The 27,618-nt window shown below is 38.6% G+C and overlaps 1 protein-coding gene across 7 annotated transcripts in view; it reads right to left on the bottom strand.

Moving 5' to 3' along the window:
* Nucleotides 1–1,926: 1,926 nt before the first annotated feature.
* The window catches only part of PCNX1 (pecanex 1), a 173,481-nt gene continuing 147,789 nt past the window's right edge, over nucleotides 1,927–27,618 (bottom strand). For 5 of the 7 annotated variants that reach the window (XM_036269327.1, XM_036269713.1, XM_036269405.1 and 2 more), the window contains 8 exons: nucleotides 26,076–26,176; nucleotides 25,010–25,160; nucleotides 19,566–19,796; nucleotides 18,031–18,305; nucleotides 15,951–16,156; nucleotides 13,670–14,112; nucleotides 13,124–13,264; nucleotides 12,509–12,916 (listed from right to left, as the gene is read on the bottom strand). In XM_036269327.1, coding sequence (XP_036125220.1) covers nucleotides 12,776–12,916; nucleotides 13,124–13,264; nucleotides 13,670–14,112; nucleotides 15,951–16,156; nucleotides 18,031–18,305; nucleotides 19,566–19,796; nucleotides 25,010–25,160; nucleotides 26,076–26,176 — 1,689 coding nt within the window. In that variant the 3' untranslated portion in view covers nucleotides 12,509–12,775. Of the gene's footprint in view, nucleotides 1,982–11,648; nucleotides 12,917–13,123; nucleotides 13,265–13,669; nucleotides 14,113–15,950; nucleotides 16,157–18,030; nucleotides 18,306–19,565; nucleotides 19,797–25,009; nucleotides 25,161–26,075; nucleotides 26,177–27,618 lie in introns of those variants that run through there. The other 2 variants (XM_036269486.1, XM_036269573.1) reach the window with 2 other exon arrangements.

Raw genomic sequence — 27,618 nt, 5'->3', positions numbered from 1 at the left:
CATTAGATATAGATAAAGAAGCTGGGAGGTGTGCAGAAGGAAGTATTCACACTGAGGCGGGGACAGACTGAAGATTGGGAAGTCACAAAGAATGCAGGAGATAAGGGCAGGGGAGGTCCCGCGGATCTGTAATTGCAGCGAGAGAAAGACAATGTGGCCGAAGGAATATCTGAAGAGAAATGGTCAAGATCCAAGACAATAAACTCTGTCAACATAAATACAAAAAAAAAAAAAAATTACACATAAGCTAAATATGGAAAACTACTGAAAATCAAAGACAAAATGAAATCTTAAAAATAACTAGAGGAATACAAAGCCATTGCAGTGCAAAAAGAAAGTAACTGCCTATTCAAAATTCTAGATCTCACCCCCCAAAAAACTTAAAAAATAAAAAGACATTTCACACTAAGAAAAATAAAAACTCAGGGTATTTCTTACTAGCAGACCAAGAAATAGTAAAAGGAGCTTTTTGGGCAGAGGAAATATTATCCCAAATGAAAACATAAAACTATAAAGATGCAGAAAGGAATAAAGAACAATGCAAAGAGTAAATATGGGCTAAATTTAAATTAATAGATGCCACACTAAATGATAATAATGCCTTTGAAGTTTAAAATACAGAGAGATGAAAATGCACAACAATATAATACAAAAAACAGAAAGGTAGTAATGGAGCTAGTCCAGGAGGTAGTAAGGTACTGAGTAGACAAGCTGTAATTTCAATAGCCATTACAATAATAAAAAGATGTAGCCCTGGCTGGTTGCTCAGTGGTTAGAGCGTCGGCCTGTGGACCAAAGAGTCTCAGGTTTGATTCTGGTCAAGGGCACATACCTCAGATGCGGTTCAGTCCCTGGCCCTGGTTGGGGTCGTGTGGAGGCAGCCAATTGATGTTTCTCTCTCACATTGACATTTCTCTCTCTCCCTCTCTCCCTTCTTCCCTCACCACTCTATCTGAAGATAAGTGGAAAAATATCCTCGGGTGAGGATTAACCAAAAAAAAAAAAAGATGTATAGGTGGCCATTTGCAACAACACGGATGGATCTTAAGAGTATCAAGCTAAGTGAAACAAGTCAGACATAAAAGGACAAGAACCATATGATTTCACTCCCATGTGGGATATAAAACAAAAAGCAACAAATGAACAAACAAACTCATAGACACAGAACACAGATGGCGGTTACCAGAGAGGAAGGAGGGTGGGGGGAATAAAGAGGAAAGGGGGTCAAATATATGGCGACATAAGGAGACTAGACTTTGGGTGGTGAGCACACAACAGAAATACATCTATGTTGTACACCTGAAACTTACATAATGTTATTAATAAATATTACCACAATAAACTTAATTTTTTAAAAAAGATGTATATGTAGTAAACAAAGGGAGGGTTATAATGCAAAAGACTTATTCCAAAATGTGGCAGGAAAGGAGAAAAAAGATACACAGAAGAGATGGGATATACAGGAAACAAACAGTAAGATGGTAAATTTAAGCCAAAATCCAATAATTATCTCAAGTGCAAATGGATTAAATACTCCATGTAAAAGACAATGTCAAAAATAAAAATATCCGAAGTATATGGTGATTTATAAGAGTACACCCTAAATATAACAGCTTGAAAGTAAAAACACAGAATTATACCACACAAACCTGTTAAGCTACACTAACATCAGATAAACTTTAGGGCAAGAAGTATTACCAGAAATGAAAAGGGCATTTCAAAATGATTAAAAGTGTCAATTGACAAATATTTCCAATTTATATGCACCTAATATGGTAAACTCAAAATACATAAATCAAAACTTGAAAGAACTAAAACAAATCTATATATGTAGACAAAAAATCAGTAAGAATATACCGCATCTGAGTAACGTAACAAAATTGACTTACCTGATATATTTGGCACAGAAGGCTCTCACACTGTAGAGTGCACGTTATTTTCCTAAATGCCCACTGGAACATTTATCAAAACTGACAATATACTGAGCCAGAAAGCAAGGAGAAGCAAATTTCAAAGGATTAATATCATACAGAGTTTCTCTGACCATGGTTATTAGCAATAACTAGAAAATGATAAGTAGAAAATTGCCAAATATTTTTAAATTAATCAATATGGGTCTAATTAAGCCATGACTCAAAGGAGGCATAGTGAAAATTATATAATTAGCCCTGGCCAGTTTTTCTCAGTGGTTAGAGCGTTGGCCTGCGGACCAGAGTCTCGGGTTTGATTCTGGTCGAGGGCACGTGCCTTGGTTGCAGTTTGGTCCCCGGCCCTAGTCGGATTGTGCAGGAAGCAACCAGTCGATGTGTCTCTCTCACATTGATGTTTCTCTCTCTCCCTGGCTCTTTCCCCCTCCCACTCCATCTGAAGATAAATGGAAAAGTATCCTCAGGTGAGGATTAAAAAGAAAATTAGATAATTAGAAATCATAATGAAAACTGATAATAATGATTGGTAATGAAAATGACATAGCAAACCTTGTTTGATGCCACTAACGCTAGTGGTTAAAGAGAAACGTGTAGCCTTAAAATGAATACAATAAATATAGAGGCTGAACACCAAAGTATAGTTTTTTTTCAAAGAATAGCCCTTTTGTGATTGAGTTATGAGCTGAGCTAGTCACTTTTTTTCATGGAATGCCATTTTTTCTTGACAGAGTGACTAAGAAACAAACCATAATTATTCAGACTTCTGTAGCTGATACTTTCTCAAAAATGAAGTGAGCCTGTTACTACAGGGCAAATAACTGACAATATTTGTTACCAACGGTAAAATCAGAGCTTTCAATAAAAAATTACATTTTTGAATACTTGCATCTGCACTGTAAGCTTTAATAGCATCCAGATAAAAGTGTATCTGATTAAATGGCAGTTGATATAATATGAATGTGATTTTTTATATTGTATAATAAAATGTGTCAACATTTGGAAGATCTGCATAAACCAGGGAACCACTCCTAAATAATAAATAATCTTATAAAACTACACACAGGTAAAAGAGAAACCAAGTAAAAACCAATGGACTTTAATGTAAGGCAGGACAAACGGGATTCTACATTGCAACTAACCCTTAAGAAACTACCACTTGTCAAATTTTAGTGAAGTGTCAAAACAAGGATATCAACAGTCCTCTGAAAAGGCTATTAAAACACTCCCCTCTTTTCCTACTGGATATATGTATGAGGCTAGGTTTTCTTCATACGCTTCAACCAAAATAATATAATGCAACATAATGTAGAAGCAGATATAAGTTCAGATGTCATACAATATTTCATTTGGAAGCATTATTTTAAAAAGAAATTTAACATGCAATGAGTTTATCACTTATTAACTCACTTAGAAATAACAATTTTAAAATGTGCTGTTTTAATTTCTAATGCAATAAATATAAGCCACATAAAGAGGCCTCAAAAAAATTTTTAAATCCTCACCCAAGAATATATTTATTATTATTATTTTTTTTTTTAGAGGGAGAAACATCAATTAGTTGCCTCCTGCATGTGCCCTGACTGGGGATTGTACCCAGAACCTTCTGGTGCAGGGGACAACACTCCAACCCACTGGGCAACCCGACCAGGGCTATAATTTTTAAAAGTATTTGAAAACCAAAAAGCTTGAGAACTGCAGTCCTAGAAAAACTCAACTTACCAAAACTAACTAAAAAAAAACAGGAAATCTGAATAGTCCTTCATAAACTGAATCCATATTTAAAAGCCTCCTAATTCTTGGAATATATCCTAAGAACCCTGAAACACCAATCCAAAAGAACCTATGCACCCCTATGTTCATAGCAGCACAATTTACAATAGCCAAGATCTGGAAACAGCCCGAGTGTCCATCAGTAGGCAAGTGGATAAAAAAGCTGTGGTACATGTACACAATGGAGTACTATGCAGCTGTAAGAAAGAAAGATCTCTTACCCTTTGAGACGACATGGAGGACCTGGCGTATTATGCTAAACGAAATAAGCCAGTCAGAGAAAGACAAATACCACATAAACTCACTTATTTGTGGAATGTAATGAACAAAATAAGCTGATGAACAAAATAGATCCAGAGACATGGAAGAAAGGAACAAACTGATAAATCTCAGAGGGAAGAAGGGTGAGGGGGTGGGAAGAAATAAACCAAAAAACTGATATTCATATATGTATAACCCATGGACAGACAACAGTGCAGTCAAGGGGGGGTGTGGGGTGGAGGGAGTAGGGAGGAGGTTGTCAGTGGCGGGGGAAAGGAGGGATATCTGGGTTCAGGTGATTTTACTGGTGAATTTTTTTCACAATAAAGAATTTACATGGAGAAAAACAAGTGTCACGGATGAAAGGCAGCCCTGAGACAGAGAGCAAACATCCGGACCTGTGTCCACCTGTTTCTGCCGACTTTCTGTTCTAGGTCCACTACATGCATTCCACATGAAACACCTATTTCTTAGGTGGTCGATGTCTGTACTGAAAACAATGCTCAATTTCTGGAAAGCTACATACAGACCTGCTGTCGACACTGTGGTCAGTTCCTTGTACGCAACCATAGTTTGGGGAATGGACTCAGGTTCAGAGCTAGCTCTGATTTGTCTATGCCAATCATGGTGGTTGATTCTCTTGCATGTAACTAGTTTAGAAAATCAAGACACAGGGACAAGTTAAGAATCTTGCATATGTCAAATCTTATATCAATGAGATGCAAGAAAAAATATGCTGAGGCTTCTGGAAATTTCCCCCACTCAAGACAGATAACAGGAAGTTTTTTTGTGTGTTTTTTTTTCTGAATGATGATGTATATGGAATGTGGTCCAGAAACAAACACCCAGCTCCAGTCTGAAAAGGCAGCAAACAGCCTGGCCGGTGTGGCTCAGTGAATTGAGTGTCGTTCCCATAGACTGAGAGGTCCCAGTTCTATTCCCAGTTAGGGCACATGCCTGGGTTGTGGGCTCGACCCCCAGTAGGGGGCGTGCAGGAGGCAGCCAATCTATGTTTCTCTCTTCCCCCCCAAAATCAATAAAAACATATTTTTAAAAAATTTTTTAAAAGGCAGTAAACATAGGAGGGTAGAGTTGAGAAAATTACAGACATACAGACCTGGAGTAGCATGAATAAACCAATTCTGAAAATCCAGCCTATCTTTGAGCCAATTTCCTACTTCACCAACTTCAAATTAAGGTTTCTTTCTTGTAACTACAAGCATCCCAAAGTAAAGTAGTATTTCAGAACTCACTAAAGAAATACTATTTCAGCCCGGCCAGTGTGGTTCAGTGGATTGTGCGACGTCCCATGGACTGAGAAGTCCCGGTTCGATTCCTGGTCAGGGCACATGCCCGGGTTGCCTGGTTCCCAGTAGCAGGTGTGCAGGAGGCAGCCTATCAATGATGTTTGTCTCTCACATAATTGTTTCTCTCTCTCTAAAAAAATCAGTAAAAATATATTTTAAAAAAAGATATGTTTCATAGTGCAGTTATACAAATTTATAAGCTAAGCAAATTTACATTTTGTCCAAAGAAAGGTGCACCTTATTTTAGACATTTGTGCTACACTGTGGATTCCCATTGGGGCATTTGTGATATACTGTATTGTAAACTGGTACACAACTGAGAAGTGGTGGGTGGTGAGAGCAAGTTCATTAACAGTACAGGTGACTCTTGAACTATGTGGTAGTTAGGAATGCCAACTCCCACACAGCCAAAAATCCACATTTAATTTTTTATCTCCCCCCCTCCAAACTTCAGCTGTCCCTTAGTATCTGCGGGGGATTGGTTCCAGGACCCCTGTAGATACCAAAACCCATGGATGCTCAAGACCCTTACACAGAATGGTATAGAACGTATACAGCCAGCCCTCCGCATCTACAGATTCTCAACCAGGGATAGAAAATACTGTTTTTGATCCACTGTTGATTGAATCTGCAGATGTGAAGCCTGAATCGCGAAGAGCTGATTGTACACTTATTGGAAAAAAATCCACATATAAGTGGACCTACGCAGTTCTGTTTTGCTGCTCAAGGGTCAGCTGTATTATGAACAGAGGCACTTGGTGTCTGCTTAAATTTAGTGCTGTCGTGGGACGTTAACTACCGGATAGACAAGAGCACGTGCTTCAGGATGGGTCTCCAGAACCTGGCAAGTCCTGACAGACCAGTTGCTGTGCTCATTCAGCATTCTGGGAGCAGAACGGAACCCTGGACTAAAGAATGACTTTTCCCTTTTGGCACAAGTTACTGGGCACTGAAACTGAATGGCTTCTTATAAGGCTTCCAGACAAGATGGAGTCACCTCTACCCACTTGCTGTTAGTTATTGTATATCCTGAGAAATGACAAAGCAATCCAGGGATCTTCTTGTACCAATTTGTATTTCCCCAAGTATGACGTTTAATTATATTTAGTAGTATAAGCATGTAGGAAGGGGGGAAAGAATAAAGCAAATATTTTATATCGTAAATCTTGAATACTCAAGAAGCCACCCTTTGGTCACGGCCCTTACTTCACCAGAGGCAATACCTTCCCCCGAAGGAAAAGGCACCTACATGGTGGGATCCACTGGCTACAGGTCAGTAAAACATTTTTGGATCCTTCAGGAAGCAAAATCCTAAATCAACTGTACTTTAAGAATAATGAAGAGGTTTTATGGGACTTGAATTTCATTTCAACCTCCCTTTGAATCTCTAGGTCTAAGATGAATGCAGCTTACACAGAGAACTCCTTCCTTTAACGATGTGTTTCATTTAATCAGCATATTTTCTGTCACTAGAAAAAAATATTGTCCTTGAAGATAACCATTCCAGCCCTGGCCGGTTTGGCTCCGCAGTTAGAGTGTTGGCCCGTGAACCAGAGAGTTCTGGGTTCGGTTCCCACTAGGGGCACGTACCTCGGTTGCAGTTTGTCCCCATCCCCGGTTGGGGCTGTGTGGGTGGCAACCACTCAATGTCTCTCTCTCACATCGATGGTTCTCTCTCTCTTCCTCCATTTTTCCCTCCTGCTCTATCTGCAAAAATGTCCTTGGGGGAGGATAAAAAAAAAAAAAAGATGACCATTCCTTTTGCAGTCATGCACTGTGATCCTGGGCAGGAGGAGAGCGGCAAACTGTTTGGGACTCTGGGTTGTAACTATGGTTAAAATGACTCACTAAAGGCTTAATACTGTTTTAATCAAGAGTATATTCTTATTGTAAGTCCGTTTGCATTTTCTTTAAGTATTATATAACAAATCAGTGGGTTAGCACACACTCTGAGTTAGCATTTGCCTGATTTTGATGACCACAATCCACGTTATTTACTTTTTGGGTACTGTACTTTAGTGTACTATAGTGAGCATATACATTTTTATCACCCTACATGTTCCACCTAATACTTGATCATTAATATGACACATTCAGATAAATTCTAAAGATGTAAATGACAACCTTTCTACCAACTGTAAAAAGATATCCTTTTAATATGAAATACATACATTTCAATTGTACGATGAATCACGTGTATAGGCCAACGCCTGTTTCCAATGATTATTTCAGAACCATGTATGTGTTTAATATGTGCTACGCAGAGCTTAATATGGTGTACTCTAATTTTTCTTAATTTGACAAAAATGGACAGAAGGCAAAATGAAAAAAGAAATTTATTTCCTCAGTGTTCTATCCACTGTCAATACTGTATTTTTGATGCAATATATTTGCAAAGAAAGAAAACAGTCTCAGCTTTTATTTTCCATTTTAAACAGCTACATTATTTACAACCTGTTTAGAGAAACGCTCGGACACACACACTCACAGACGCGCGCACACACATGCTTGTCTCTGGCCTGGACTGTGTGCTGGTAGAGGCGATGAGCCTTGCAGAGCCCGCGTCAGAAAAGAGAAACCCCCTTCCGAGAATCATCATCGGTACTCTTCCTTCCATTTCCTCACGCAGGGCTCATTGCCAGCCTTGTACAGGGTTAAAGTAATCAGCTTTTACAATTTATTTTTATTTAAACTACAAGCTTTCAAAAAGCATAAGCAGACATGATTTTGCCCCCATTTCTATTATTTTGGTTGTAGAATCAAGCCTCCCAATGTAGATAACCTTGTTTAACACAACTACACTAAACCAGAGTCATCTGGGCAGACATCCGGTTCTCTACTACTGCTCTGGTTTGAACTCCAGGTGATCGCCGATCTGTGCTAGTGACCCCTAGGATATTCATCCTTAGCACAATCTTGGATGACCTTTGTTCCTTCTAGCTTGGCTCCACTGAACCAAAAATTGTCAGGTATAGAGCTGAGGCATAAGAAAAAAGGTATAAACCTATATAATAGGTATAAGGCTTAGAACAGAGTTGCCTGTAACCCTGTGAAGACAGTCAGCTCGGGTTCCCCCAGAGTGTTACGCTGCTTCCATCCAATGGCAGATGAAGTTCAGCTCACAAACAGAACTTACTTACTCTAATCCAGAAAGAATATGTGCCTGATAAGCAATTAAAAGAAATTCTTATCACACATAATTCTTTACAGATGATTTTGATGAAGTGATTCAAAGCAGAAAATATTCTTCTGTTTCAAGCAAAATTAACACTCCATTCACATACCCACCAGACCTATTTGTATAATAAATTCCTTTTCAATCACAGTTCTTACCTAAACGTTTAACAAGTTAAAAATGAGAAGGCCTAGATATATATTAGCTAAACTTTTTAGAAAAGAGAGGCCTGTTTTCTAATACTTAAAAAACAAAACATCCACTATCCATATCCAATGTAATATTAAAATGTTTGCTGCACAATACATGGTAATATCTAATTTTCCTCTTTCTCCAGACCAATAAAACTCAATTTCTACATAAGCCTGAAACAAAAAGCTCAAAGTACATTAACAGGTTACAAGTCTCATCTTGGCCTTGATTGACAATATTCTCTCCACTCTTCTTGGAACTAAAGGAGAGGTTTCTAAATAAAAATGGATGTTTTATACGTCATTTGAACAATGTATTCTATCAAAATAAAATTTTATTGGGTCTGTGTCCAGGCAAAGTAATTATATATTATCACATTAAAGTATATTAAAAAAAAAAAAAAAAGCAACAGAATAATGAGTACTGAGGACTTAAAAAAGGGGGAGGGAGGCTTTGTCCATACTCATGAAAAAGTAATTAAAATAAACACAAAAACAATTAACAACCTGGGCTGCAGTTTATAGTTTAGTAGCTAGTAAATATAAATTCAAAGAATTCTCACTCAATATTACTAAGTTATCTTTTTAAGTCACATATTTAGGAGAAAGAATTTTTAAAAGTTAACTAGAAGAAAAAGATAATTTCAGACCCTGGGCAAATCATAAATTTAAAAGACGCAGTTCTGGATGAAAGACTCAGTGCAGCGATCTACCAAAGGAAGAATGTCTACGAGGCAGAAGGATGCTGCTCAGAAGCAAAGCAGAATTTAAGGCTAAGCTACCCTTGCTTAGACTTGAGGCTGTTCTTTATTTTCCTTGCTTGGTATTAATATAGAGTAATTTTCTGTATCTCACTCACAAAAGAAAACACTGTCTGACTACTTCTGTTTCAAAGATTAATAGAAGCATCTCAGATATACTTGAAATACTTTTAAAAATACTTCAAACCTAATGGAAGTTAATCTTCCAGTAATGAAAACCCAAAGATGGCAGAACACTGATAAAGGTTGTTCACTAATTTCCTGAAAGGTAACTAATCTCCTTTTACCCTAAAAATATACAGCCTCACCACCTACTCTCCCAAGCCCCTTAAATATCAACATATTAATCTAGGCTCTAAAAAATAAGTTCTTTAGAAAAAAGTGAACGTTTAAAGTTTTATCAAGTATCAAAAATGATGTAAAAAATTGCTTACACCAATTTATAAGCTGGAAGATTAACCAAAAGCTTAATTTTGAGTTATAAAATTACTTTTGCTTCTGAATGAGAGGAAACAAGAAGAGAAGCTAACACTTTATATGCATTCCAGGACTCCCTTTCAAAGGGGAAAAAATAAAATCAAACGACAAAGAAAACCAGATAGTAATGAAACTCTAAAGAAAATACTAGTGTTTTAACTACGTATTTTCACTGTCAATTTATGGAACTCTAAAAGTTCTGCAATTGTGAACTAAAGACACGGATGTGTCTGCTGGGGTCTCGCAGGGAATCTAGGCGAACAGCTCCCTGTTCTCGGGCGGGCCGACTGAGACACGCATCATCAATTTAACTGAAGTATGTATATTTCTATATAATAATTTAGGTCAAATTATTGTAAAGACACAAATTTTGCTTTAATTATCACTATTTCTCCTGTCGTAATTATTAGAAAAATACTATAATTTGTAAAAGACTATTTGTTTTAGGTTTAAAAAATAAGAACAGGGTTCCTCTTAAGAGTTCCTAACTCATAAAACATCACTAAAGGGCTACCTGATAACAGAATTCAACTTTTTTGAGAAAAATGACCACTAGTTGCTCCCCTGAATCAAGAGCCAGTACATATGCTCCACACAAAACCTACTCAGGTATTTGAAATCTAATTTTTTGGAGTGTGTGATGAGTTTAACAACTGGGGAGTAGAAAGTTGGGGGCTAGGAATAAAAGTAATCCCAGTCCTTCTGCGGGAATCACCTGAAATTCAAATTGTTTCGTGTGGGAAGTGCATGACCTTCCACTTCCGACTAGAAAGGCCCGCTGACCTCTCACAGGCCATGACCATGAGAGGTCACAGCCCCTTCAGAAAGGGGACAAGCAGTGGGGAGCAAAATTCCTTTGAGAAGATTTTAAATAAATATAAACGGATAATTGTATATATCATTTCAGGAAAAAAAAAAAAGCCTAACATTGATGGAACGCTACAGAATTGCCTAAAAGAGGCAAATATAAATATAATGACAGTATCAGGGAAATACATTTTGATTGGTCAATTTAGAAAGGGTTGTGTAAAGGTTTAAAAACTAATTTGACAAATGTTTTTAAATAGTAAGTTTTATAAAGTGTGAAGTCTGAAAACATCAACACAAGGCACATTGGGTCTTGAATAATCACAAAAATTTTAAATTAGAAAAAAGAAAAATAGATTTTGAGTGGAAATGCAATAAGATGCTATATATTAACTATTATTTCCTTCCTTGGTTTCCACTCCTTTTACTGAGGTGTTATCTATACTGTAAGATCTACGTCACAATAGTAAAAAACCAGCTTCTCCCTCCTGACACCTCATCAAAAAGATCCTCTGAACGCCCACTGCCCAGTACAGGAGCACTGGCCCACGCAGCTAGTGCCACATGCTGGAACAGTAATACTCTGGACATATTAAATTAGATAAAATGTTTGATGGACATTAGTTTTACCTCCTTTTTACTTCCCATCAGAGAGCAGAAAGACAGCTGCTGCTAAATACTCAGAAGAAATGCAGTCTTCCTTTTCACTCAACAAGGGAAAGTTTTCTGTAAAATTTTAAAAATGCCAATAGTTGACAAATCTAAATAGCAGTTCCTACCCAGCCCAATTGTAAATCTGTTATATATTTCCCTGAATACATGCATTTAAAAAAAATAAAATTTAAGTTATGAGACAACATATGAATTAAGTCAATTTCACAGTTATAAATATTTCAAATTACAGCTAAACACTATAAATTACAGGAAATAATATTCAAGTAATAGAAAAAGGAGACAAAAAAATAAAAGGCAAAGTTATTAAAGAGGGATATAACAGTAAGAACTGCACCATTTGGATAATTTTGTTTGAAAAAATTTTACTGGGTTAACTGGACTGCATGTGAATAACTTTAAGAGCTAAGAACTCTTAAAATAAAAGGCAAGCAATCCTTTCTTTAAATTCCTGGATGTTCTTCTTCTTCTTTGGAAAGCACAGGCATTTTCTTCCCAAGACTGGCCCAGCGAGCGTGCCGGTCTGCAGAGCAGCAGAGGCCTGGGACTCGCCGGCCGGGGCTCACCTGCGAGGTGGACGTAGGAGCTGGCAGCAGCGTTCACGGGACCCTCACGGACCGCTGGCTCCGGGAAATGCCCATGATGAAGCCATGTCTCTCTTGAGATTTAGTTTTCATTTTAAAGACAACATCCAATGTACTGGCATGAAGTACAGGCTACTAACAGAAAAATGAGCAGCACAGTTCCTGCTACGTATGTTTATAAGGGAAGGAAAGGGGTTAATCCCAAAGGCAATTTAAATAATGGTACTTTATTTTTATATATAAATAAATGTTCTAAGAAATCTCAAACTTTAGTGCATTGTTGTAAAAAATTAGTGCAGTTTTTGTTTTCATTAAAGTTTTTAGCGCTCAAGGTATAAGATAAATATGTCTGTTCATAGTCTCACTGTACATTAAACTTTTATGCTATATGCTCAACTGAAGGTTTCTACACTGGTCTGGTTTTCTTTAAATCAATGTAAATGGATTTCGTGTTCTATGACAAAACATGGCAATTATTTTTGGCATAGAAATTAGAAAAATATGAGATTGTAGTTTGAAATCAAGAGTTTGTTGATTTAAAGCATAGGCAATGCATAGGAAAAAACCTTTTTTTAAAGGATGTATTTTAACAGAACTTTATCCTTCATGCAAAATGTTTTCTCGGCAGCTAACTTAAAAAAATATTTCAGCTTTATTTGGTGATGAAGACATGACAGGAGTCAGGGTGAAGGGCAAAGGAGAGGCGCTGAGCCAAGCCCACTCCGTTCGAGTCTCTCCTCTACAGGGTCAAGTGATGCCCGCAGGCATCTTCTGCTCTCTGCTCTCCTTCTCCAACGTCTTGGAATTGAGAGGGAAGAGAAACGTTGTTATAAAACATTGGCTCACACTTCAGCCCCAAGTTCTAGTACCCCAGTTTCAACCACAGTCACATATTTATCATCAATCTGGACCAGAAGTACTGTCTTGTCGATGTGGGATCTAGTACCTGGATCTCTGCTGCAAGGCACCCAACGGTGAATCACCTGACGGTTCAGAATAAACAAGAAGTTAGCGGCAGAGACCTTGAATGTTCCTACAAGTTCTTATCTTTCTCTTAAGATTAGAGGCAGCAATTCTGTTAGATAATTAAACATAAGGACATAAACTGACTAAAAACATGGGTGGATACACGTCAGTCGGGCTACGAAAACGTCAGAGCACCAGGCAGCCGGCTTCCTAAGAGGACTTACATGGCCTTCCATTCCCTCCTGCGGACTCCAGTCTTTCCAGCTGTTTCTCCCAGCTTTTAACCGAATACCCTCGTCAGGCCACTGCAGCTCTTTTCTTTTGGACAGGTTGATCCCATCCAGAATTTGACTGGGATCCACAATCTATATTGTAAACAAATACAGATCACCTTCAATGCGTTTTTCTCTTGAAGATGAAAAATTATATAATCCCAAACAAAATTTCACAGGACTCTCTGCGTCCACTGCCTATAATGGAACAAAAAGCAATCCAAGGAGTCAGCTCCCAAATTCCTTTTAGCCTACTGACAGACCTTACTGCAGTGGCCACATGACAATGGCTGGGGAGGGAACAAATATCACCACGGAGAATCTGCTTGCTTTCAATGATACACTGGCAGAAACTTTTTTTTTAACATTCAAAAATGTTCTAGTCTTCAGACTAAGGAATATAAGAGGTGTTTTCACAACAGTCCTTCACTCAACAAACAAGAAATAAAAATAAATGCGTAAGAGAAACAACACACAAAGGACCTTGGGCTTACTCACTTGGACTCTGTAAATGACCTCCCCCTTTTTGGCATGTGCATTATTGGCAGGACTTAAGGTGTTGCCTGGCGGTGCATCAGGGGCACTGCTCTGACCCCCATCTGTGCCAAGAAAGCCCACGAGAGTATGGTGTTTGCAGGCCGGGATGCTTTGGCTGGAGCTGCTGGAAGAAGGCAGGCCCTGGTGCACACAGGCCACGCCGCTCTGGCCGGAGGGCTCCATCTGGTTCACCATGGAGAGACGGGACTGGATGGATGACGGTAGGTTTCGAAGTGATATCTGACTGGTAGAAGAGCGCCGACAAGGCACAAATCCTGTGGTGGACATCCGGAGGGACGAGTGCCGGCTGCTGTAGCAGTAAGACGACTGGCTGGCTACTGAGGCCCGAGCCGGGGACTGTCTGACCAGGCTGGACTGCACGGAGTGGGAGCTGTGGCTCGTGCCTGGGGAAGGAGAAGAGCACTCGTTCTAAGGGGAATGATTCACACACAGTTCTGTTTTGTTGTTTTTGAGATTGTAAGACTTTCTCCCTTAAACAACTATTTGAATGTATTGAATTTAACATTTATTCATAAAACTTTTAAAATTGTCAAAAAGAAATAACCTGAGATCTGTTATCTTGTGCAGTTTTTATAACATTATTTTTATTTGCTGAAGAATTTTAAAATTTAAATTTTGAGGCAAAAGACAAATAATTTCTAGCAAATATCAGGTAGAGATAAATCCTAAAACAACTTTCACAGCTGTATTTCAGAATAACAAGAATACCTCTATCAGAAATGAAATATCTCATGGAATTATTAATAGCTCTGGAACTATTACAATTTATTCCAATGACAAGCTATACTGCCTACAGAGAGATAGTGATACCACAGTATAATTTTCATAGACATTAAGGGATCACTTATAAATGTGAATTATCAGTGATAATGAATAGGTTTCTCTGTCTTTTTTTAAATGGCTTGATATGATTCCTCAGATTTGTCCTTTTCCTGACTTATACGTAATAAAGATTATTATAAGATAATTACTAATTATATTGAAAAAATAGCTACACTTTTTATCTGAAAATAAAAAGAGTAAGCAATGTAAGAGCAATGGTACATTTAAAGAAGCACATTGACAGTTTCAGGTTTTCACTCAGAAGTTAAAAACAAACCTACAAAATGTTGATCATATACCTCTTCAGAATCGTAACAATTCCAGTGCCACTGGATTTTTAAAATTGAAGCAAATGTCTTAAGACTCTGCCTGCTCCACATGAAGCCGCAGGGAAGGGGCAGCACTGGACCAAGCGGCCACATGGGAACAGATGGATGACTCCTGCTGCGTATGAGGTGGGCTGCAGACCTCGTGTAAATGGTAAATCAGTAAAAAATGCCTTCTTTTGGGATTGAGAAAATTTTCTCACATAGGATACAAAAAGCACTAAGTATCTCTACCCAAATTAAGTACATCTCATCAAAAGGCAGCAAGCCATCTTCACAGGAAGAGAATGGAAGGCCGAGACAGACAGAATGGAAAAGATACTTGCAGCATGGGAAACTGACAAAGAGCTCCAAAGCAGAATATACAAATATAAATGAGAAAAAGATAACTAAGTAGAAAAATAGGGAAGACACTCAATGGGCACTTCTGAAAAGGAACAGCTGGTCATCTCCTTTAGAAGTGTCCAGCCTTAGGAATCAGAGCACTGCAAATTAAAGTAGGACAATTACAGACCACCTTTCTCCTGTCCTCCTGAGCAAGCAGGGGGCAGAGGTGGGGACGGATAATACTCAAAACTGGTGAAAGTTTACCAGTTAGACATTCCTACACATGACTGGTATGAGTACCAATTGGTAAAAAATAATTTTCTACAAAGATTTTCGGCATGATATAGCATGAGTCTTAAATATTCTCATAAACTTTGACTTAGTGAATCTATTTTTCTAAGTTTCCAGTCTAAGAAAATAATATGATTACAAAGATTTATATACAAAGATTGTTACCACATTCAGAAGAAACCAAATCATTGTCCAACAGGAGAGAAGTTAAATAAATTATGTTAATTATTAGTTTTTAAAAACAATACTTTCCAAGAAATATTTCAAATAATATATTTATATATACAAAATGATCAATATAAATGAATAGGATAATGTTTAACTGTGAATCAAATGAGATTTTCTATTTATATATTTCCGAGGAGATGATATGTCATCCTCGGTAATACACACAAATGCACCGAGCCCCCAAGCTAGGAGGTTAACATCACTCCCACAGTTTTGTCTCACATTACCGAGTGCTGGAGGATAAGACGTGACGGGTGGATGGAGTCCTGCTCCAGATCCCTGGCCTGGATTTCCGGTGCTTCCTTGGGAGACGGTGCTGTGGGGATCATTGGCAATTGTTGCATTGTTGCTAGTGCAAGAGGTTCCCCCTCCAGCATCAGAATCTTCAATATTGCCACCACTGTTACATCCAGCTCCACAACCTTTCCTCAACCTACGAACAAATACCAGAGCAGGAAACATTATCCCAAGATCAATTCAAGATAGGTATTTTATTCTTTTTTAACTATTCTGAATGCTTCAGGCTACTAATGTTCACCTTTGAAAGTCTTCATGGTATAATCAATATTAGAAACAAAAGTCTGGTATGTTTTTATATCCTCCTCTTATATTCACTGCTCCTATATTTCCCAATCGACTTCACTTTTATACACTCTATCATCCTTCCTAAATCATACTAAAGAACTGCACAGAGCACAGTTGCACCATCAGGATCACAGCTGGAAATAAAATTCTTGCCAGTGTCTATTCAGTGCCTCTGAAGTACGCGACACCAGAAACCCTAATGTATTTAAGCCTAATTTATGCTGCAGCGCACCTGAAGGGAGCTGCTATAATGACTCTTCCTCCTTTCATCTGCTTATTTTTTATGTGTAAGGCGACCAACTATCCAGGTTTGCCCATGACTGTCCTGGTTTAAGCACTGAAAATCCTGCACACCAGGAAACCTCCCAGTCCTGGGCAAACAAGGCAATTCCAGCGCAACACATATTTTCTTAAAAACAATCTTCTGAACACTACCTTGGTTTGTGCTCTTCCTTTTGTTTGGACAGGGACTGATATTCAAATGGTGAAACCCTACTCTTTTTTTTAAAGTCCTCTCCCGAGGATATATTTCCATTCATCCTCAGATGGGGGGGGGGTGCGAAGACAGAGAGAAACATCGATGTGAGAGATATACATCGACTGGTTGTCTCCTGCATGACCCCGACCAGGGCTGGGGACTGAACTGCAACCAAGGTACATGCCCTTGGCTGGAATTGAACCCACAACTCTTTGGTCTGTGGGCCAACGCTCTAACTGCTGACCCAAACCGGCCAGGGCTGTGAAACCCTACTCTTTAATGTGGGTATTTCTAGATTTCAAAAACACCTATTTGAAAGTTTATTGCTGTAATCCCAGATCCTGTTTTTCTTAAGCTCTGATTTAAGGATCTGAATACCTCTTAAGAAACCGAAAATACTACTTTGATTTTTTTTTCTTCACCCGTCACCAAATTATGAGGGTCCTATACTGTACATAGTTTATAGACAAATTGCAGAGAAAAAGTCCATGTGCATTCTTGAAGACATGCTACAGATTTGAGATCTGAGTGATGACGGGACTGTTAAGATGGCAGCGGTATCTCTGCTCTGCACAGCCAGGAGTTTCAATATGAGGAGAGTGCTCCCCCTACTTCTGGGATGAAATAAAATAAAAGGAAGGAATCAATTTGCATGTTTGTCATGTTTTTCTGCAATTTGATTTGTTTGCTGACCCACACATTCTAATAGCAGTAATATGCGGCAAATAAATAAATAGAAAATTAATCAAAGGGAACTATTCAAGATTGCATCAAATGCTAAAGCAGCAGTTCTTTTTATATATATATATATAATTTTTTTCTTTATTGATTTTAGAGAGAGAGGAAGGGAGAGGGAGAGAGAGATAAACATCAATGAGAGAGAACATCAACTGGCTGCCTCCTGCATGCCCCCCACTGGAAATAGGGCCCACAACCTGGGCATGTGTCCTGACCGGGAATCAAACCAGCAACCTCTTAGCACATGGGTCAACATTCAACCACCGAGCCACACTGGCTGGGCTAAAGCAGCGGTTCTTCACCAGAGTTGTACATTAGATTCATCTAATACTAGTTTGAAGATATAAATGCTCAGACTCTACTTCCTGAAGTTCGCATGTAACAGATTTACATCGTGCTGTGGCATCTGTATTTTTCCTACAACCCTTCTGGGTGACACTGACACACACTGCCTAGCTGGAGGGTAAGGATTCACCACCACTGGAAAATGCAACCCGATGGCTCACCTGTGCCAGGTTGACACTATGAAGTTTCTGATATTTCCCAAACTGATAGGTCCTCCAAGAATTTCTTTGAGCTGTTCATGGCTGTCAGAGTAAGAAGTGGTCAGGGGTGAGACAAAGATCGGGTAGCCAATAGGCTGATCACAAGATGAGTTTATCATGTTTCTTAGAGCTTGCTTTGCATTTTGGATGCTCCCTCTCTCAGGGTTACGGTTACGTAGAAATACAAGCTCCTGCTGTTGCCCTGCCCAAAGACCTCGGACACATTCCTTATTCACCTGAAAACAAGAACACATGATGAAATTCATATAAACAGAAGTGCGGAAATGGGATGATACAAAAGACATTATGATAACCAACTGTGAAAAGCAGGAAACAGGTCACATCTGAACAGGAGTTAACCAATTTTCCATAGCAGACTGTTAAATAATAAGCAGCCGGTGTGGCTCAGTGTTTGACCATCATCCTATGCACCAAGAGGTGGCGGGTTTGATTCCAGGTCAGGGCATATACCTGGATTTCAGCCTTGATCCCCAGTGGGGGTGAATGCTGGAGGCAGCCAATTAATGTTTCCATCTCTCTCTCCCTCTCCCTTTCCCACTCTTTATTAAAATAAATAAAAACAATTTAAAAATAATGATAAACACCTACAGAATACTTCTGCTGTTGCCTTGTAAAAATACCAAGTAAAATGTAGTCCATTTAATTTTCCAAATTGGTGAAGCCTTGAATTTTGAAGAGGTTTTTTGTTGAAATTAGAGGTAACAAATATTTATAGAGTTGAAAGGATGTGTGTGACTTTGGGGCTTGATTAAATGAAGTAAAGAAAAAAATAACCATTATAAACTATCAAAATAAAATTTCAGAGATTAAGCCTCTAAAGTCTTAAGATATTTAAAAAAAACAAACAAAATCTAAGGAAATGTTCAAGTGAACCACTGACTGGTCACTATTAAATACAAGCTATGATACTATTTGCAACCTAGGAATCACATCATATCAGCAATATGGAGCAGATGTTTAAGAGAGTCTGCCCAAATAGCAAATGAAATAGATAAAAACTGCCAAAATATAAATGAGCAAAACTGTTCAGGCTTTATAGCACATGAGAAAATTTCAGACAAAATAAATCAAATTAAGTGCTCATAAACAATAAATATAGTATGGTCATCTTGTTTTTCTATGAGTTTCAATTGCTTTTTTAATGTTTGGATAAGATTATCTAAGTTGCAATGTTTTTTGTTAATCCTCACCCGAGGATATTTTTCCATTGATTTTTTAGATATAGTGGAAGGGAGGGGTGGGGATAGGGGAGAGAGAGAGAAACACCCATGTGAAAGAGAGACATCAATCGGTTGCCTCCCTCACGACCTTGACTGGGGCCAGGGATCAAACCTGCAACCCAGATACATGACCTTGACCAGGAATCGAACCCTTGACCCTTCAGTCCATGGGCCGACTCTCTAACCGCTGAGCCAAACTGGCCAGGGCTAAGTTGCAATTTTTTCAGATGCCAAATTAAAGCCTCAAAAACTTACTTTAATGACCCTGAAGCTAAGGTAGCGTCTGTTGAGCATGATGATTTTATATTCATTGGTGCCATCATCCATGACATGCCGCAGAGCAAGCAAGGAGGGAGAGTTGGCAAGGACCGCACTCCGCCACGCAGGGTCCCCTTCGTGGGCTATTACCAGGTTTTTTTCATGAGATACAATGGCTTCATAGAGCACAGTAGGGTCATCGTACTCGTCTGGAGAAGTGAAATGATCCTACGCAGAAATAAAAAATTTAGTTTTTATATGAAAAGACGAGAATGACTTCCAGGATGATAAAAACATCTATAATTACTAAATCAGCTACTAAATGAAAATTTCATATCTGCATATGTTACTATTATTAGACATAAATTATACAAAAAATACTCTACAAAAAAGTGTTTAGATCCTGGTATTACCTCTAAACCTAGGAAACAGCTAAGCTTCTTTGAACCTCAGTTTTGATATTCGTGAATACCAGTATTACCTGCTTAACCTATTTGTCAGGGTTGCTGTAAGAGTTAGATGAAATAGTGCACTAGAGAAAACTTTGCATTATGAAGCAGCATTCACATGCACAGTGAATACTTCTATTATTCCCACGTAGGCTGACCCTCAGACTTGGTGTGCACCCTTGGGGATACTGCCTTCTTGCTCACTCTCACCTCCACTTCAGATAGCACACACTCCCATCAGTTGGCTTGAGTACGAATGAGTTACTTTACCTGGATATAAAAATTTACCAACCTCTCAATTATAAATGTGAAGGCAGCCAATACAATATTCGTATTTCCTTAATAACACACCATTTCAGAAATTCAGATTTGTGTTACGGTTATTTGGGTACATGTCCTGTACCTTCTGTTAATTTATTTTATTTATTTTTTATTTTTATTTTTATTTTTTTTATCCTCATCTGAGGACATTTTTCCATTTTTTGTTCAGGTAGAGTGGGAGGGAGAGAGAGGAACAGAGAGAGAGAGAGAGAAACATCGATATGAAAGGAACACATCGAGTGGCTGCCACCCACACGACCGACCAGGGCCGGGGACAAACTGCAACCGAGGTACATGCCCTTAGCGGGAACCGAACCCGGGTCTCTCCGGACCGCAGGCCGACGCTCTAACCACAGAGCCAAACCGGTCAGGGCCCTTCTGTTAATTTATATAGGTTTCTGAATAGGAGCTACATTTCATATGCTCCTCTGTTTCATCCATGCTGCCTGCCACAGAATCTTGCATATGGTAGATATTAAATACCCACTTATCAAATGAATGAGTAGTTATTAAGACCAAGAAGTTTTTCAGGGAAGATTCTACTAGCTTCTCTAGGACTAGGATTCTTAATCTGTCCTCAAAGCTCACAGCTTTGAGCCACATCTCAACTAAATGAGAGGCAGGAGGAAATGGTATATTAGAATCATTCCAGAGATGTGGCTTTATGTGAAAAGTGCCTAGTTAATAAAAAACACAATTTTAGGGACTTTTAATGTAGTTTTAGTCTTCCTTAAATGGTAACAGTGAGATAATCCTTTAACAGAAAAAAAAAATATATGAAAAACCAACTTGCACAAGAAAAACAAAAATTATATATAAAAATAGAGAATATTTGTTTAGCTAAAATTCAGAGAATAGGTTGGATTGAGGAATTTACAAAAGCAGTAAAGCAGTAATGAGCTACACTTTAAGTTCTCTGAGAACAGAGTCGTTCTTTAAAGTTGAGTTTGAGGTGGTACTTTACCGACAATAAATGCACCCATTCTAAGAGGAGCCAGATGCACTCTGACAAATATGCACACCCATATAACCACTGCTACCATCTAGAGACAGAACATTTTCGTCACCCCAGAAAGTTCCTGCCTGCCTTTTGGCATTCCAATCTCTACATCCCAAGCAACCACTGACCTGCTTCTGACTCTATAGATTCGTTTCACCTGCTTTAAATTTTATGTAATACAATATGTACTCTTCCTATGTCTGACTTCTCTTGCTCTGCATGTTTGCGACTCATTCATGCTGTGGTGTCTAACAGTAGTTCGTTTCTTTTTCATGTTAAGTAATATTTATTCTATTATGTGGTGATACCATAATCTGTATGTTCATCCACTGACGGGCATTTGAGTTGTTTCCAGTTCTGGGCTATTATGAGTAAAACGGATATGCACACTGGGTTTGAGTCTTTGTGTGGACATCCACTTCCACTCTCTTGGGTAAATATCTAGGATTGAAACTGCTGAGTCATATGGCAAGTATGAACTAATCCTTTTTAAAAATATACAAGCATACTATTCACTTTCGTGGATTTTCATGAGTATATGACATTGGACTTTGGAGATGACCAATACTGCTTCACACATGTATCTTTTCCTGGCGCAAGACTCCCTCACAGGCACTCCAACATCTGGCTCAAAGTGACGGTCAGTAAACAGCTGTTGCTTATTACTTCATAGGTCAATCTCTATCTTCCTTGAAGGCGTATTGGAATTACAAAACTTATCCAGGTTGCATTTGTGTTCTCTGTCTCCTCCCCTACTCAACCCTCCATGGCTCCTGGGCTCTTTTTTTTTTTTTTTTTTAATTTATTGGCTGCAGCAAGACTGGTGGGGTCAGACTGAACCTGGCTTCAGCAATGATGGTATTTAAGTCTAGCTAGGAAAGAACGCAGAGCCAAGACTCAAACTATAAGGGAACATTTATTCAGAAAATCACAGAGGTGGAAAAAATGAATGGTAGAAAAAAAGGGCTCAGGAGACAAGTTACAGAGGCAAAAGAAGGGCCATTGGAGCTGTGGCGTGTGGGAGGTGAAAGTGATGTGCCTGAAGGGGAGGGAAAGAAGAGGGTGTGCTCCCAGACGGGAGCGCTCCTGGGCTCTCGACTCCACCTCTGTGTCCTCCCTGTCAGTCATCTTTGCTGTCGGCCACAGCTCATGGGGAGAGGGAGCTGCAGCCAAGCGTGTTGGGCCTGATTCTAAGGTAGAGAGGCACTGTCCCAGGCAAGGTCCCAGCCAGAGTAAGCAACAGGGAAGGAAGCAGACCTGGCAGCAACAGGCAAGAGCACTTGCAGGGCGAGACTAGAGGCAGTGACCTACGACATCAGAGCTGTGGGCCTGTGCCTGTGTCTTCTCTGCCAGGCAGATGGCAAACCTATCATCGTGTGCAGAATTAACTGAAGACGTCTGTCAGGAACTGTTAGATAAGTATGCTACTTATAAAAGAGATGTTTTCTTACATAGAGACAGTAAACTGGTACCTTTTGAGAAACCTAATTTTTAAAACATTTTAGGGACATTCAAAATCTTGCTTCCTAGCATTGTTGTCAGTTTGGCTCAAATAAAATTTTATAAAAATTCCTTACAGGCTTAGATGTTTCTTAGGACATAACAAGACAAAAGGAGAGATACCAGACAGAGAAAAACAAAATAACAAAAAAATTTAATCTGTAATTATACCTTTTTCCATTAAATTTTGTCTCAAAACTCTAAAGCTAGTCTAAAGATAGACAATTCTAGTTGATCCCAAATACATATTTTTCCCCATCATCCTCAAAATGGTATTCCTTTTTCCAGAGATTTTCAAATAATATATCCCTTATTAGAAATGCTCCTAAATAATGTGGGGCATTAACTTCATTCTAACACTTTAGGCCACAGTAAAATCATTTGAAGAGTAAATTCCCTTTTTTTTTTTTTTAATTCCTCACCTGAAGATAATTTTTATCATCAGATAGAGCGGGAGGGAGGGAGAGACAGACAGAAACATCAATGTGATAGGGCCACATCAACTGGTTGCCTCCCACAGGACCTGACCAGGGCCAGGGACGAGCTGCAACTGAGGTATGTGCCCTTGCCAGGAATCGAACCCGTGACTCCTTGGTCCGCAGGCCGACGCTCTCACTGCTGAGCCAAATGGGCCAGGCAGTAAATTCTCTTTTATCCGAGGATAAGACTTGATCACATATGAGGGCAGCAGATGCACTCTAATGAGTCTTATCACGTGGCCTCTACCATCAGGTCTGAACTATGGCCCAGTGGAAAGAACCCAGCAGCCAGTACCAGTGCAGCAGCCCTCCAGGGACATCATCTCATTATAATGTTGATGGGAAAAACACAAAACATCGATTCCTGGCCAGGGCCACTGTCTGTGTGGAGTTGGCATGTCCTCCCCACGTTTGCGTGGGTTTTCTCCGGGTACTCCAGTTTCCTCACATCCCAAAGCTGTGCATGTGAGGTGACCTGGCGTGTCCACACTGTCCCAGTCTGAGGGACTGTGGGTGTGGGTGTGCGCCGCGCTGCGGTTTAATGGCGTCCTGTCCCAGGTAGGTGCCCGCCTTGCCCCGAGTTGCTGGGAGAGGTTCCAGCCACCTGCGACTCTGAACTAGAACAATTAGGTTGGAAAATAACTATCTTATTTGTTTATTCTTTTTTCTTAAATGTGTGTATAGTTCACATTTACGTCAATGTGTAATATTAAATGTGTTTTGAACCTTTATTTAGAAGTTTGGTGGTTTCTGTGACCAGAACTATGCTGTGGGAACTTAGTAGTTGTTTATATCAATTAGCCTGTGGGAAAACTGGTTTTGTCATATGTTGTTTCACTTAAAGTTGCAGTTTCCGCCCTGGCCAGTTTGGCTCAGTGGTTAGAGCGTCGGCCTGCGGTCCAGAGAGACCCGGGTTCGGTTCCCGCTAAGGGCACGTACCTCGGTTGCAGTTTGTCCCCGGCCCTGGTTGGTCGTGCGGGTGGCAGCCACTCGATGTGTCCCTTTCACATCGATGTTTCCCTCTCTCTCTCTTCCTCTCTCTCCCTCCCACTCTATCTGTACAAAAAATGGAAAAATGTCCTCGGGTGAGGATAAAAAAAAAAAAAAAGTTGCCATTTCCAAGAACTGATTGATAACATTAAGTCAGGCCTTAAATTGTACTTAATTTCAAAATATATTCTTAAAATGATGCAGGGGCAACATGTATTTTGGGGCTTCATTTTACTTTTTTTACCCTACTAGGAGTAAACTAAGGCTAAATCTGTCCTGACCATCTATTATTCTCTATAACATGCTAAATGAAGCTCATAGTTCAGAAACAGCAGCACGCAGAAGACTCCTCAGATGCTGCTACACTGCACTGAGAGTCATCTAACATTCACTCATGCAAGAGGCATGAATTACAATGACGTCAAAGCAAGTACTGCAGAGGTCAAAGGCTTATTTCTAGCTTGTCACTGCTTACATTTTTCCTCAAGCTCATGCTCAGATCAGTCTCCCTCTAACATTAATATTCAAATTTACTGTTAGAAACACAGGTCCGGGATTCTGAGATGTAGCATCTTGCAATGAATCATGTTTTTCTTTGTTTCAAAACAGAGTAGTTCTCAAAAGTTTCCCAAGAAACATAACTTGGCAGTCAAGTAAAGAGTACCATTAAACAATAGCAATGGATTAGTAATTTCCTCTTACCTGATGAAGTTTAATGGACATGCGGATTCCGGGGACTACTACTTTTCTTAGTAATTCCATGTCGGCAAAGATCCATTCGTCTCGAATTGAAGAAATACGGAAATCTCCCTTAAACAGGGCATGTAATCCATAGAGGAATGACTCTAAATTACTGTTAAGATTGGAGATACAAAAGTTTACATATTTTGACAAAGGTCTTCCGTTACACTGATTCTTACATCTGGTTGTGTATTCCAATCATGTGGGAGTGTTTTAAAAATAGTTTCCAAGAACTAATGTCAGTACCCGAGATTAGAATTACAAATAGGGTCTTTTGACCTGGGACCCCTGTTTATGAACCACTGCAATAGGGAGTCCATGAAAATAAACAACAGGCAAAGAGTATGTAAATTAAAAGAAATTAAGGAGAGCCTAACAGAATAGACATAATAATCACAGAGAAATTTAAAATATATGGTACTTCTTAATTCTAATTCATTTGGATGCATATATTAAGAAATCCAGTTTATATTTAGAATTCCAAAATCTATTTAATGTACAACTATATTAGAAGTATAAATGCTCTGGGAAAAAAAACTGAAGCATGGAAAAATAAAAAGAAGAGGTGAATTGTTAGAAAAACAGATATATATTCAGAGAAGACCAGAGAAGACCAATCAAATGTTATGGGGTGATTATTTTTTAAAATGTCTCAAATCTGTTAAATTCTCACTATCAATAGTTGTCCACACATGTGTCAATTTAAAAAGCCAGTGTTACTTTAATGGACATGGATCTAGAAACAGAGATACCTAGAGCTTATCTATTTCCATCTGAGCAACATAAGTTATGCACACAAAGCTTATTACCAGAATTCAATAGTTAATAAAATATAAACTTAAAAAAAAAAAGCCAGTGTTAACCACTTAGTAGAATTCAACTATGTTCAGCAAAAATATCTATACATCTGAAGAGACTTTTGCAATAAATTAGCACAGAATGCTTCCATGAAAGACGATCCCAGATTTTTCAGATTTAGATCATACACTTTCTCACAGTCTCTTCCTAAAAACAGAAATGCCTTTACCTGGACATATGGTGGGATGCAGTCCCCAAAGCTCTTCGTCCCAGAACACAGAGCCCGTAACAAAGAGTGACCAGGGAAGAATCTTTGTCCACATCCAGTGGCTTAAACAAACAAACAAACAAACACACAACAACAAAAAGACAAAGAACAGAGAGAAGGAGGTCAAAAGGTACACATTTCCAGTTACAAATAAGTCATAGGGATTTAATGTAGTGACTATAGTTGGAAATATTGTATTGCACATTTGAAAGTTAAGAGAGTAGATCTTAAAAGTTCTCATCACAAGGGGAAAAATTGTGCAACTATGTGTGGTGATAGAAGTTAACCAGATTTATTGTGGTGACTATTTTGCAATGTATATAAATATCAAATCATTATGATGTACACCTGAATGTCTATATCTAAAAAATAAAATAAAAACAAACATTAATAATCAGAAAGGTATATAAGTGTTTATCAAATCTGAATATATCTATTTAATAAATCAAGATAAGCTAAGGAACTCAACCAGTTTCTACCTCATCAAATAAAAGTTTAATGAAAAGAAAACAACAAAACACTAAATGAAGTTATCAATGCATATAAGGAGGTTCTTTGAAATCTTTAAATAAAATCAAATACTTTATAATACTAGGACATACTAACAAAGAACCAGGTGTAAAGTACTTTGAGGTGTTTAACTAAGATCCTAGTACTCCACAGAAGAATTTCTGTTGCCATATATAGCTATAAATTTTTTTTCCTCGTGATGAGAACTTTAAGATCTCCTCTCTTAACTCAGGAGAGTACTGTCTCAAGTAATGGAGAAAAATCAGCTTCAGACTAAAGGATGGTCCCTCCTAAGAAAGCTTAAAAGCAAGTTCAGACAGAATCAAACTGCCCCAAGGAATTTAATTGTGTCACAGAGAAAAGGTCAAGAATATTTATAGGAATACAAAAATATCCAGTACCCATCAAGGTAAAATTCATCAAGTCTATCATCCAATCAAAAACTGTTAGGCATACAAAGTAGCAGAAAAATAGGACCCATAAAAGAACAATCAGTTAGTCACTCACTCAGTCAAAACTGATGCAGAATTGACACAGATGTCAGAATTAGTCAATAAGGACACTGAATAAGTTATTACAACTGTTCAAGAAGATAAAACAATGACATCATGCTAAGTAGAGACATGAAAGATTTATATAAAAGACAAATTAGCCCTGGCCAGTATGGCTTAGCGGTTAGAGCATCGGCCTTTGGACTAAAGAGTCACAGGTTCAACTCCCCGTCAAGGCCATGTACCTGGGTTGCAGGTTTGATCCCCAGGCCCAGTTAGGGTTGTGCAGAAGGCAACCAATCGATGTGTCTCTCTCACATTGATGTTTCTCTTTCTCTCTCGCCCTCCCTTCCACTCTACCTAAAAATCAATAAAAAAATATCCTCAGGTAAAGATTAAAAACAACAAAAAAGACAAATTAAACTTTAAGAGATACAAAAATGTAATGTCTGAGATAAAAATACACTGGATGGGATTAATGGCATATTAAACAATGTACAAGA

This window comes from Molossus molossus, unplaced genomic scaffold, assembly GCF_014108415.1.
Source record: "Molossus molossus isolate mMolMol1 unplaced genomic scaffold, mMolMol1.p scaffold_m16_p_1, whole genome shotgun sequence".
In the NCBI taxonomy this organism is placed as follows: domain Eukaryota; kingdom Metazoa; phylum Chordata; class Mammalia; order Chiroptera; family Molossidae; genus Molossus; species Molossus molossus.
Note: the sequence above shows the minus strand (reverse complement) of the source record. Positions and strands in the feature narration are given on the sequence as shown.